Source organism: Pelmatolapia mariae, linkage group LG2, assembly GCF_036321145.2.
Source record: "Pelmatolapia mariae isolate MD_Pm_ZW linkage group LG2, Pm_UMD_F_2, whole genome shotgun sequence".
NCBI lineage: Eukaryota > Metazoa > Chordata > Actinopteri > Cichliformes > Cichlidae > Pelmatolapia > Pelmatolapia mariae.
The window spans coordinates 7,371,605-7,383,838 of NC_086228.1; the positions used below are offsets into that span (position 1 = coordinate 7,371,605).

Below are 12,234 nucleotides of genomic sequence, written 5' to 3' on the forward strand. Positions count from 1 at the left end.
GATAATTATCTGTGGGTCACTGTAAGCCACGGATCTCACAAACACATTTATTAAGAAAAGCTTTAAATATGCTTTGTGCTATGAGCAGAAATCCCTCAAACTTAACTTGCAATTACTGGCATGCAGCTTGTTAGTTAGTGTGGTTTTGTACCAGGGCACTGGTAATAAAGGACAACAGCAGGAGGAACTGGCCAATAAGAACAGTTTTTATCTGGTGAGTTAGACTGACATTTCAAACAAATCCATGTGGGCAAAACAACTTCATTTGTAAGTGAAAAATACATCTGATCACTGGATTTATACTGCATGCCATCTTTTTTTTTTTTTTTTTTAACTGAAAATTACCACCATCCCACTGCCTATTTAGGCTAAATCAGGCACCAGTTTTGTCTCCACTTTGATGCTATTCTCCCATCCTTACAGACATGTGATGCATTATGGTTTGCTTTGTCAAAAACACTTTAATGAAAATGATATAACCAGTGCCTTAAAGCAGACTAGAACCTCATTCCTATGCACTGATAATTATTATGTCCCTGTTAGGCTCGAGCTTGAACCAAAGTGATGAAGTGATGTTTTCGAGACTGAGGAGTAAGATTAACGAGAACCGCACATTTCTACACTGTGTGGGTGGCTCATCTTCCAAAGATGTTTTCCTATGTTTCAAAATGCTTTGGAGCTCTGAATATAAACACTTTTAATTAATCATTCATGGCAATAAATTTTTAGTTGACCAAAAGACAAGAAACACGAGATCAATTTCATGCAACATGACTGAAGAATGTGGAAAAAGTGGGAAAGAAGGGAAGACGCTAGTCAGAACGCGAAAAGGAAAAGCGGGTTAAAGTGTTAAGGAAACAAAAGAAAAAGCACACATGCCTTTTAGTTGTGGTCTACCTTCAGAAAGAGTCTCTGAAAGCTGTTGGTCGGCTCTCTCGAGAGAAAGCCGTGGTCAGTTCTGGGGAAAACCATCTACGATGCAAAGGGGTGCACCAGTGATGAAAAGAAAAGAAAGGGGAGAAAACAAGGAGAGGGGATACAGAAAAAAGAGAGAAGAGGACATGGAGTGGATTAAAATGAGCACGAAAAGAGCGTCAGTTACATAAGTTGGAAATCAGAGGTCCGCTGTTAACCGTGAGTCCAGAGTTCATGAAAACAAATGCTGCAGGAAAAACAGATAAGAGTTCAACAGCCTCTTAAGCTCTAAGCACAAAGAAAGGAGGGGAAAAACTGCAAGAGAGGTGTTTTGCTCCTCTGTCTGCAGGGATAGCGGTAGCACAGCAGTCCGACAGCAGTTCTCTAGGAGGCACAAACCTTAACAGTGAGAATCTGATTACTGTGCAGGCTTGCATGTGTGCCGTACATAGGAGGACCCTGAAGAGAAGAGGAAAAGGTGAACAAGATAGCGCAGCATTACAGTCATGTTTGCAGCTGTTTCAAATCGAATTATATATGCAGTTAAAAACCCATCAGGTGCAAATAAAATGCATCATCGGCAAATCGTGAGACAGACATCTGTAAAATCTGCAAGTAAGGCCCAATAGCTGTGGATTTTGACCCTTGAAAAATGATTTTGGAGTAGTGTGTGTGTGTGTGTGTGTGTGTGTGTGTGTGTGTGCGCGCGTGCACAACATTTTGTGCCTTCCCATCATTCCCACTGTGACCAAACAAAACAGTGGTGGTTTGGCTCTTTCCAGTCAACACAGTAAATGTGTTGATTGTCTGTCAGGCTGAAAGGAGCAGAGTTTTTCTGCTGCCACAGAGCCTGGAGCACTGTGCCGCTTCTTTGGTTCAGCTCCCTCAAAAACACAAGGGAGGGAGGGAAGGATGGGGAGAAGATCTAAGAGAGGGGGTGGGTGGGAGAGTGACAGGGGAAGAAGAAGAGCTGCTAGTCTGCTAGAGAAGGTTCTGCTAACAGGCTCTGGTGAGGGCTGGATGGCTGAGGTTTTTGCACCACCGCAGACTCCACCTCCTCCTCTCTGGGCCTGTGCACCCCTCTCTGCCCACTGTCACAGTCGCTCATTCACACCGTTCCCACCATGAAGACCACTTATGCATATGCTCCTTAAACACTGCATAAGAGAATAGACTGTTTCATGGTGGGTTTCCCCTTTACATTGTTCTCATCAGACTTAAGGCTGATACTAAGACAAATGGCTATTCAACCCTGGAGGCCCGTCTCACTATGGCCTGTTTGCAGATGCTCTCAGGGAGGCAAAGGCAGGATTTGGCAGGGGATCAAACTCTCATCAGAGCTTGTCTTTCAATACAGCCCCCAGATGAACCTAAACATGCAGTGACAATGTCCTCCGTATGGATTTAACTGTATGGAGGCTTGGGAAAAATAGCTACCAGCTTTACTCCACTCAACAAAAAGTTGCTTTGGAGAAAGACGCAACACTATACATGACCTTTTTCTCACATGATTTTGGTCGTTCTTTAACATTTTGTTTTAATAACCCTGTTATCCTGTTTTGGTATCCTGGTCTGAGACCAGAATCAGCCTGGAAGAGGCACTAAAAATGATGGACTGACAGGAAGCGGCACATTGACGGAGATTCGCGGTTGCTTTCTGTTTTCACACATACGCTTATCTGCCCGTAAAGGTCAAAGCTGAACCTTTGAATACAGTTTTGAAATCACAGAAAGGTGATAAATGAGCATACGTAATGACCTGAAGACAATCAGCCTGTTAAAAATAGTACTGAGCAAGCAAGAGATTTTTGTTTTCTAACCCATCTACAGCCGTATCTGTGACAACCTATATGAGGGAGCCAAACCTCATCCACATCTACAGTAGCTTTAGGAGCTGTTGGGTTTGATTTGAACCAAGCTTGAGGTTTTTGGGGCTGCAGATTTATCCAGGGACATCAAAGCTGCAAAGGGCCTGGGCCAAGTGCAATATTTATCATTTGGAATAACTATGTAATGCGAAAAGCCAAAAGAGATTTAATTCTTGCACAAACTATCTGAAAGGATAGGTGGGGAAATCAAATGGCTTACGCCTTGATAGGAATCAGGAATTTCTGTAATTTTTTGAACCGCATCATAAATACTGTTCCGTTGAGTAGCCACATCATATTTACTCTCCATTTAGGTTTTGGTATAAAACAATAGCCAGTTTAATTCCAATAATCGTAGACTCTTCTGTGATTCCATTACTGGGGTTCAAGTCATAGGAGATGTACTTCCACATTTCTAATCTACAATCCATCTACTGATCAATCAAGATTATATCTCTCAGCTGACTTGGGAATGACTCGGCGTCCCCCAGGATGAGCTGGGAGAGGTGGCAAAGGTGAGACAAGTCCGGGTTTCTCTGCTTAGACTGCTGCCTGCACTACCGGACCTAGGATAAGCAGTTGAAAATGGATGGATGGACAGATCGAAGGATATTGGTGGTAATAAACACAAGAAACGAATGGCTATGAGAAGATTTTAGAGCCATTAGAAACATGCTTGTAACACATTTTCATGTTCATCCCCACTTTAAAATTCATTTGAAGAAGGAGCTTTATGTGGCATTCTGATCTAAGCGCTCTAAAAAAACCATTCATGGGTATGTGACCTCTTTAAAGATTTGAAACTGTTTACCATGTAAAGAACAGAGGTTTTATTTTCAAACCACACTAAATGAAATGGGAGCTCTCATGGAGGGAGGAATGATATCAGATGAAAAGGCAGCACTGACAACATAGACCAGATGCAGGGTGAGGTTTCTCTGTAATGTTAAAAAAAAGTAGCTTAGCTTGGGTAAGAGACGGGAGCTTTGGCACACCGCCCTGACCACTGAGGTAACATGGTGAAGGTTTAATGTTTGCTAATAACGTCATTTCTCATGTCTGGCTTTGGCTTTGGAGATGGGCGACTCAAACCTCGTGTGCTGTCAGTGCAGTTGTGTGTGGGGAAGCCACACTGGGGTAAACACACGTTTGATTTGGATTATTAAAATACTTTGTGTATGCGTTTTATAGACAGACCGAGACTTTTATCCTTATTTATCCAGATTTTTCCCGCATTGTGATAACAAATAAACCGTTTAGTGGTTTTCAGATGACATAAACACTTCGGAGAAGAAACGTTTCAGTCTCCCTGACATTTGATTTTCAGTTTGTGAATAGCAGACTAGAAACCAGCTGAGGAAGCTCTACAGTTATAATGAAGGTAAAATACATTAAGCTAATTTCAAGCATAGCTTTTAAAACTGGTGGTTCTGTCTCACAAAAATCATATAAAAGGATTGTTACCACTCATCTCAGACAGCAGCCAGTTAGCATAAAGACAGCTCTGCATTGGGAAGACTGTAACTCTGGCTCTACTTAACAGAATTTCTATTTACTGACTTAATAACACATTAAAGCTTTGCTTCACATGCAATAGCCAAATTTCTAAAATGTCAAGCTTCTGTTTTTCTCTTTAACTTCAATAGGACTGTGTAAAAGCCTCAAGTTACCCGTCATTTCTGTAGGAATCACCTCATTGTGGCAAAAATGATATTTTATGCCTGTCAAACTGTGTTATCTTTGGCAGTTTTCATCGATTCAGCTAAAGAAATGTGAACAAATGATGTGTTTTGCGACAGGCGGCTATTAACAAATTGCCTAAGGACACAATCTAAAACTGGTTCTCGGTCCAGTGTTAAGTGGCTTGACAAACAAACAACATCTGGACTGAAAAATGAAGGAAAAGGCAGCCAATGTCCAAATAAAAACTTTGAAAGATCTTTATAAAGCCTTGAGAGCTATTGCTCAAGACCACTTTAAAAATGAGAAGACAGTCTGGCTCCTTGGAAGCGAAATATGATAAAAATGAGGGTTGGCTCCAGACTTTTGCACAGTACTGTATGTTCTTTGTTTCAGTCGAAAGGAAAGTGCGGCTTATGACCTTTAAAAAGGGTGAATGTTTAAGAAGAACACTAATAGACAAAAATTCAAAATAAAAGGAGAACAAAAACTGGAAGTAAGGTTTAAAAGGAAGGTCATTTTGAAATTACACAGAGAAAAAAAACATATAAAGGACAGCATCTTTTCTCCAGAGTCAGCTGCAGTAAGGACATAGTTTCCAAAATGTGCATATAACAGCCAAAAACAACATATTTAACCTTCTCTGATGAATACAGAAAACACAGACTTACCCTTGGCCCAATGTCTCCTTGGTCACCCTGGAGGAAAAACAGGAAAATAGCAATTGTCAGCAGTTATTAGCACTGTATATGTGCAGCAGACCAGTTATCCAAAAGAGCTCAGCTACTGTGGAGCAGCGATGACAGACAGGCTTAAAATGGAAGATTTGGTTATGGGAAGGAAGTGGTTCAAAGGTCATCTGTCTCCTAAACAGCTCAGTGCTTTGACATTTATTGCATAAATCATTTGGTAGGCCATAAATCATCTGACAGCACAATATCAATGAAGTCAAAATGCGGAGTGCACATGCTGAACACAGCTGATTTCTGATCAACTTTTTGGAGTTCATGTTCTCATCACAGGGCTACTAGCATGATTACATGAAGTGAGCCAATTTTCCGAACCTCAGCTTCATCTGTCAGATGCAATCGCCTCATTAATCAGGCTGATTCCCGCTCTGACAGATGCACTTTAATGCAGTTGTGTTGCCCTCCTGATTCTGCTAAAACGCAGTCTCGAACATATACACACAGCCAACCAGCAGTGTGGAGAGAAACGACCACACGACGAGGCTCCTCTTGCCAGCACTTACAGCTCTTACGGTTGCTAAGATCTTAGGCTGGGCAGAGGTTCACAGAGCGGGAAAACATCTGGCTATCATCGAGCTTTGCGGAAGGCCTGTAAACCTGCTTAGTACCTTGACGTGAGAATGTGCAGAGACACATGAGCTCCTGCATAGCTAAATGTAATCTACGGCTCCTTTGATGGACACGCAGCGAAAACTCGAACGTGGGAGGGCGACGGCAAGGTTGTCCGAGCACCTTCTGCCCATAAATAAATGTTCGAAATACACTCGTACAGTGCATTGACTTGTCTAGAAAGGCTTTTGAAATCCATATTGAAGCATACCTTTTCTCCCTTGGGTCCGACTGGTCCCTGTGGGAGGAGGGGGGAGAAAATCAGAGACACTTGGTCAAGATAAATCAGTTATCACACATCACACGCATCTTCAATGGCCCTTCAGAAGGGAGCTTTCAATCAAACGGTAAGACAAGCCAGTTATTCTGCTTAATGGATTCATGGCATTGAGACCGCTCAATCCAAACATCACTTTTGTCTGAGTGTATTTCACAGTAAGAATACCATATGACTCAAGCTTGTCCCAAGAATCCCTTTTAAGAGTGCTCTTTGAGAGATAAAAGTTTTCTCAGAGATAAAACCTTTGTTCCTCCATCAGTCTCTTGGGAGCTCTTGAGATGTTTTAGATGAGGAATGCTGAAACGCTAACTAAAAACACGGGGTATCAAACATCCCTGTGCGATCCTACACTGGTGCACGGTCCCGCTTTGTGACAGCTTCAAATCCTCATGAGCTCTATATATGAGGCAGGGCCTTTGTCCATTTCTGTGTTGGGCCATGTCTCAGTATGCTGCTGCTGCTGCTGGTGGTGGTAAGGAGCATAAGGATGCCAAATGTGAAAGCACAAGCAGCAAACTGACTGCAGGCCCTCTGCGACTGTGACAGGCAGAAGAATAAGAGGTGGAAAGCATCCACCGTCCATCTGTGACAACAATGGACAGATCGTACCTCTTAAAGTCAAGTCACCACTTAGGTTAGATCAGGGATGCCCAATCCCAGTCCTCGAGAGCTACTGTCCTGCAGCTTTTAGATGCAGCCCTACTCCAACACAGCTGAATCAAATGGTTTGATTGCCTCTTCAGCATGCCATCAAGTTTGGCAAATGCCTGATAACAAGCCATTCATTTGATTCAGGTGTGTCGGAACAAGGATCCATCTAAAAGCTGCAGGACGGTAGCTCTCGAGGACTGGGATTGGGCACCCCTGGGTTAGACCCTTCGCACTCAACTTGTCCCCTCTGTCTGCCGTTTCTCAGTCCCCTGGTTCCAAATCTGCCTTGAAACGTTTTGAAGGCTTTCGTTCTATTTTGTACCTTCTTCCATAACTTCTTCCGTCTGGCGACAGTTTTATCTTAGAGCTATAAACGCGTTCAAGAGCACAACAGCGAAGATGACAAGCAGTGTGTCAATGTGACTATCTACGCGATGACATACAGAGCTTATCTCCCATGCTGCTTGCTCTTTCAGTCCAAAGAGCGAGCGGAAGAAAACCTTTAACTCAGAGCCAAGCCACAAATTGTTCAAACAAGACTAACTTTACAATCAACTTCCTCATTCAAAATGATCTAAAACGCAACAAAAAAAAATCAGTTGAATTTCAATAAACTGATTTCCCATCTGGTTTAATTTCATTTATTGTGTATTTCATGTGCAGGAATGGCATTTTAAAAGGGGAAATGATAAAAAATCTTTAGTTTTCCAATTGATTCAAAAAGAAAAAAAAAATGCCAGCTCATAAAAAGTTCATTATTAATTTTGGAAACAGAAGTCTCCCACAGATGAAAAATGCGCTACATGTTTTCCCCCTTTATTATGTTGTTTTCATGCCCCCCCCCCTTACATCCTTTGGGTTTGCAGGCGACTCTGGTCATGAGTCACGCCTTCTGAGGGTTTTATGCCAGACCCTTGTTGATGGGGAGAAACCTATTAAAGGATACACCCAGCCTCAGGACTCCTTTCACAGGAACAGGAACAGTTTAATGGTGTTTGGAGAGGAACAGCTCTCATTATGCTGCGAGGGGGTTTACATTTCAGCTGATGACTTATTCCTCTTGTGGGTGAGCGCAGCGATGTGCTGAAGGAGGGGCGGAGGGGGCACAATAATGACTTTTTAAAGAGTCTCTGTTTGAAGGTTATAAACTAATCTCTTTCTTACTTTCCCAAATGGTGTGTAACCCATTCGCTCTGCTTCACCTGTTTCCACGCTGCACCTGGGCGTGCCTCTGAGTGCACCAGCATTTCAGGCGCGAGTTGATGGATGGGAGTGCAAAGGGGATTTCAACACTCAGCTCAGCTGAGCCCAGACTCCCCCCGTGGCTGTGAGCCATTGGGATGACTTAAGAGGTGGAACAGGAAGTAAGATGGCTACCGGGTTTTTCACGCACTTGCAGTGACTCCTCAGGGCGAGTAAAAATGATTGATGAGGTATAGCAAACTCTCACCGGTCTTACAGGACAAATGCAGTACCCAGCTGGATTTATAATAGGAAAAATCTTTAAATAGGAACTGAATAAATTAAATAAAATAAGAAAGTAAGAATAAGAGGCATGTGACGGTGTACCTGGCTTCCCTTCAGACCTGGTGGACCCTGAGAGGAAAGAAAACAGAGTTAAAGATCAAACTTGTTTTCTTTCATTTTGGGCATACTTGACAAATTTGGCTGAGAATACTCACTGGTTTGCCATCTAAGCCAAGTGGACCCTGTTGGGAAACAAAGAGAAATTATGACCAACACAAAGTCCCGAGAGCCCTGTCGCCACTGAACCACTTTAGGGGCTTCATTTATAAAAATGTCTCAAACAGGAATAAGCAGTCGTTTATAAAAACCTTACTCTGACATGGAAATGATGGCAAAGTGTAGACTTTAGTGATTTTCCTGTCAGTTATGTAAGAGCTATTGCAATTTTGGACACACATGCCTCCACGCCTGCCGTGAACTTTGCGTGAGCTTTATGATAGGAATTATCAATAAATTGCCAGACGAAAGGTGTTTTGAATTAAAAGCAGGATGCAGTGTTCTGTAATTCATATATCAAATTAGAGACACGTAACCACGGCTGCTTTTGTGTTGAGACGTTTTAAAAAAAGCCAAACACGCTTTTAGGAGGACGAAATTTTTGGTGCACAATGATCTCATCTCAGAAGGAGTTTGCTTTTCTTTTTCAGTACATGCACTCAAAAAAAAAAAAAAAAGAAAAAAAAGATTCTTTGCTGTCTTTAACACGAGGCTATAATTTGGAATAAACTGAAATATATAAAATCAAAAGTTTATTTATTTAAATAATGAATCATTATGGAAAATAATTTTGGTATAAGCCAATCAATAAAATGTCATTTTTCTAGATTTCATTAAATTTTGAAAGTTTGACATTATAGTTGCATAACAAAATTACACAGAAATATCTATCTATATATATCTCTCTGCTAAAGACTCCTTTGTGCAGGTATTATATAGGTATCTTTTAACAATGAGGGAAAGATGTTATAAAATATAAAATCATGTAGAAAGTATGAGAACGTTTTTATAAATGAAGCCCAAGTAATAGCGACATGACAGCTTATCTTGTGTTGGGAACATTATATGAATACACACTGGCCCGCTGCTTGTTGAGAGTCACATTAAAGCAATGGCACCTCTCTCGGTAAAGATTTGAAGCCAGAAGAAGGTAAGCTCCACAATGTCATTTTTAAGTGTCGTTTTTGTGCCGATAAAGTTGTGATTAGTAGGCTCTAGAGATTTCACCTTCCCTCAGAGCAATTCCAGCAATTTCCCCTTGTTTGTCGTGTTTATGCTAATTAAACTAAGCCAGGCACTTTTGTCTGGAGCTTATATTTAACCTGCAGACATGAGAATGGTATCAGTCTTTTCATTAGACTCTCAACAAGAAAGAAAATAGGCCTATTTAAAAAAAGAAGAAGAAGAAAAAAGTGCTCCTTTAATTACTGGTTTAATAAGGCATAATGAGCCAATAATTATACTTGCAGGTCACCATACCGAGTCTGCTGTGAATAAAGCATTGCTTCAAAACACTGAAGGCACTATTTGTTTTCAGTCCACGGACAAGACACTCTTTCCTCGGCAAGATACCCTACACCAGCTGTTACTTATTAGTATTTCATAATGTTTTAGTCTTGTCTCCATATCGCTTATGAAAAAATGTAAATTGTGTTAGTGTTGGAAAAAGCAATTAAGTGGATTTGTAGAGGCAAACATTTCAAGAGAGGACAGCAAAAATAACCGAAACTTCAGAGTGAAAAAGTAGGAAAAAGAAGGTTTTTCATTTTTGTATTTAAGTAAATGTGTAGGTCTATGTATATCCTGCCCCGTGTGTATGTGTGTGTGCGCGCAAGTAACACTCAGATAAAGGCCTGCCAGACTATGTGCTGTATAATTATAATACTTGAGTGGATTTGTTCCAGTTGCATTAATTTGACACACACCCCCACATCTCCTGTGTGTGTGTGTGTTTGTGGTGCTGAGATTATACAACAGGCAGTTAAGAAAGTCCCTATTCATCCACTCTCCAGCACTGAAGCAGCAGTTGGAGATGTCCACTTTGTTTACCTCGATAAAAACAACTAACAAGCAGTCACTGAACTTCCTCTACGCTCAGTTCAAAGGCGCTCAAATCTTTGGATTACTTAAACATGAAGGAAGAGCCGGCTCTTGGATCAAACTTTCCTGACAAACACTTATATGTGATGTATGTGGTAAGGGCTAACATTGACTTCCTGCCGCCTTCCTTCTTAACAACCCTACTCTATGTTAAGCTAACTGTTTTTACAGGGTCCCTTAAGTACTGGCTTGCTCAACTGTTCACAGTCCTGGTGGCTTTCCAGGGTGGAAACCATCATTAACAATAATCACTTCTGGCCTTGGAGGGCGCACACAAGTCTTGGCTTTTCTCATGATCTCCTGATTTACCAGCCCCATGGATGCAACCCTACCACAGTCTCATCTTGGCCTGCTTTGCTGGATGGACAGTGGGTACAGAGAGGGAGCGATACGTGAAGCTGCTCTCGTTACCCGCTCATCTGATCATTTACTGCTTTGCTTTTGCCTCATAATTTGCCAGCGTGGCTACAGACTGCTGTCAAACTTGAAAGCAGCCCGTAAAAGAGATTTATAAAAAGCATAAAAAGTGCGTCTTTACAGAACGTCTTTTTGATTAAGGAACCCTTGTGAAGTCAGCAGTAGGTAGCCGAGACCAGGGTGGAACAAATGACTGGGACCAATTGGACGGCAATAATTTCACCATGACTGTCCAAAGTTCAGAGGAGTGTGAAGACTAAATATGAAATGCTCCTTATATCCTTCACTGAATGCAGCACAGGACAGGCTGGATGTCCACCGCTCTATTAAAAACAACATCTTGAGTTTCCCATGAGAATTTCAAATGTCCCTCTGAGTTTTCCGAGGCTACATCCCTACATGCACACTAAGCTCTACCATGTATACATACATCTATGCAGGGACATCTCTGCATCTGGGAGCGTTTATCGGGGTCTGGCTCCTTCAAGACTCGTCAGGATGAGCAGGAGAGGTGAACAATGCGAGGTCAGCGGCTGCTGCACAATCTAAACGGGACTGATTTATTGCCGCTAACAAGCGACAAAGAGCCTTGTGAATTGTGGGTACAACTGCTGCTTGGGTCTTTTTCTTTGCGACGAGATGTGTATGAAAGGTTTATTTTCAGTAATAAAACCCTGTAGCTAATGTCTGACATCGGACCGCTTGCATTAAGAAGAAGTAGCATAGAATTTCTACTAACTTGAGGAATTGCTAGAGCTGCCTGAAGTAATATTTCATGCAACGAGCAGTGGAGAGAGCTCTGGTATGTCTGGTAATAAAATACTTTAAAATATACAAGCTTCATTAAATCAGCAATAGAAATAAGAGTTGGTGTTCACTGAAAACCAATGACAAAATGGGTTTCAATAACTATGAAACAAACAGAATCAAAGAGTTAGGTACCTTATCTATTGTTTTTTTATATAATAGCTTCACTTTAAAACGCATGCTGGAATTCAAATAAAAATAGGCTGAACTAAAAAAACATGAGCGGTGTGGTGGGTTTCAGAGTGTTGGGGTGAGGGGCTGCTGCTAAATTTCTGCATCTCAAACCACAAACGGATCAGGCTGGAGAAGAAAGGGAGGGAAGGATGGAGGGTAGAAGAACACAAAAGGCAAAAAAATAAAAAATAGGAGATTAATGTTTAGAAAAAGTGAGAAAAAGAGCTGGAGATTACTGCCAAAACCTCAAGTAAATGTGGGAGAAAATAAAGAACCACACTCGCATAAAAAGAACTTGTATTTCTAGTCTGCAGCGCCACATTATCCTGCAGCATCCCTCAGCAGGTAAAACAACAAAAAAACAGCTTTGACTCACATTCCCATCAATTAGAAGGCTGTTAAATAGATCTCTGGGAAATAACATGGCCTGCAGGAGGGCACATGTCTGTGTTTGCTTATG

At 41.6% G+C, this 12,234-nt stretch overlaps 1 protein-coding gene across 1 annotated transcript in view; it reads right to left on the reverse strand.

Moving 5' to 3' along the window:
• col23a1a (collagen type XXIII alpha 1 chain a) overlaps positions 1 to 12,234 on the reverse strand; it is a 129,841-nt gene that overhangs the window by 14,368 nt on the left and 103,239 nt on the right. Inside the window, exons 6-10 of the mRNA XM_063492300.1 lie at positions 8,435 to 8,461; positions 8,322 to 8,348; positions 6,033 to 6,059; positions 5,135 to 5,161; positions 1,315 to 1,374 (exon numbers count right to left, since the gene is read on the reverse strand). Of these exons, the coding sequence (XP_063348370.1) occupies positions 1,315 to 1,374; positions 5,135 to 5,161; positions 6,033 to 6,059; positions 8,322 to 8,348; positions 8,435 to 8,461 (168 nt within the window). The remainder of the gene's footprint in view (positions 1 to 1,314; positions 1,375 to 5,134; positions 5,162 to 6,032; positions 6,060 to 8,321; positions 8,349 to 8,434; positions 8,462 to 12,234) is intronic.